General features: G+C 48.7%; 1 protein-coding gene across 1 annotated transcript in view; it reads right to left on the bottom strand.

Annotated features, from left to right (window-relative positions):
• The window catches only part of LOC104295105 (chromosome unknown open reading frame, human C17orf75), a 5,363-nt gene extending 5,239 nt beyond the window's left edge, over positions 1 to 124 (bottom strand). The window contains exon 1 of the mRNA XM_009894809.1: positions 57 to 124. Within this exon, the coding sequence (XP_009893111.1) occupies positions 57 to 124 (68 nt within the window). The remainder of the gene's footprint in view (positions 1 to 56) is intronic.
• Positions 125 to 1,318: the final 1,194 nt, after the last annotated feature.

The following is a 1,318-nucleotide window of genomic DNA, read 5'->3' as shown; positions in this document are numbered from 1 at the left end:
GGCGGGGAGGAGGAGGGCGAGGCGGCGCGACGGGCGGCATCCAACCGGAGCTGTACCGGACAGCGCTGAAACGGCTCTCCTTACTGCAATTCCTCTGTTCGTGTAATGTACTGAAAAACGCCATGTAGAGGTTGTAGTACCTATATCGGTACAGATAATCCTTCCAAAGCTGTTCACTGACTTAATGGCAGGAACTGCTCAAATCACATTTGACAGGATTAGCCGAGCGGCCTGTTTTTAAAAAGCCTACTCTGCTGCTGAAATATTTTTCACATTTGTTAGCTCAGCCTTGTAATCAACAGGCAGTTACTGCCGTCCTAAGACCAGTCAGTGAACTTTTTCTGGATTTCTATAAACCTGTTGGCAAATATGAACATGAGATCAAGCCCCCAAAGCAGCTTTGCATATAGCTCTAAGCTATAAACTCATTTTAACAAAGGAAAAGGTGTTGACATTTCATGGGATTGTTACCCAAGATGTGGTAACATCCTTCTAATAAAAAACCCCACTAATTTAATGTACCTCTGTAGCTTTCCCTTTCAAAAGACACCTGGTCTTTTATTGATTCAACTTAGCTAAAGAAATGGTCCTACAACAATGGCATAAATAGATGGTAGCAAGGCCCAAATTGGAGTCCAGATACTTGTTCTCATATGTTTGCAGTGAATGGAAGGTATCTTTTGTATAGTGCTCAATTTTTGATTGACAGTATCTTCTTACAATGAAAACAAAGACTGCTGAGGACTGCAGACGGCATGAAAAAAGTATCACCTGTTGCTGAGTCTGCTGCTCAGGTTGATCAATATATGAGATCTCACAGTTCTTGCAGACAAGCCCTGTGGGCCTGCTGCAGGAAGCAGCTTGGGAGCCACAGGGACACCCAAGGGCTTACACAAAACCACCAGCCAATGTGCTCTAACAGAGGGACTGGCTCGGGCCAGGCATGGGAAGCTGGAGGAGGAGAGGGCTCAACACATTCCAGTCAGTTTTACAGTGTTCTCGGAGAGCCGGGCTCCAAGGTCTCCCTGTCAAAAGCCAGCTATGAAGACACAGGCAACCACCCCAAACCACTGTGTAGAGCAACTGTTTAAGAGATACCGGCTTCTTTCCCAGTCTGACTTCATAGGCAAAAAACAGTTTCTGCTTGACATTATACCCGAAGACAACTCTACCCGCTCACACCGCCCGCAGTGGCAGCTGGCACAAAATGGCGGCCAGGCACCACCGTGAGGCACCATGGGACGCCCCCAGGGGCGGTGGGGACAGCCGGGAGCCCGTCACGTGGGCAGCTCTCCCCGCCGCGGTGCAGGCTGGGAAC

The sequence above is a fragment of the Charadrius vociferus genome, unplaced genomic scaffold, assembly GCF_000708025.1.
Source record: "Charadrius vociferus isolate BGI_N301 unplaced genomic scaffold, ASM70802v2 scaffold321, whole genome shotgun sequence".
NCBI classification, from domain to species: domain Eukaryota; kingdom Metazoa; phylum Chordata; class Aves; order Charadriiformes; family Charadriidae; genus Charadrius; species Charadrius vociferus.
This window is presented reverse-complemented; position numbering and strand designations above follow the sequence as displayed.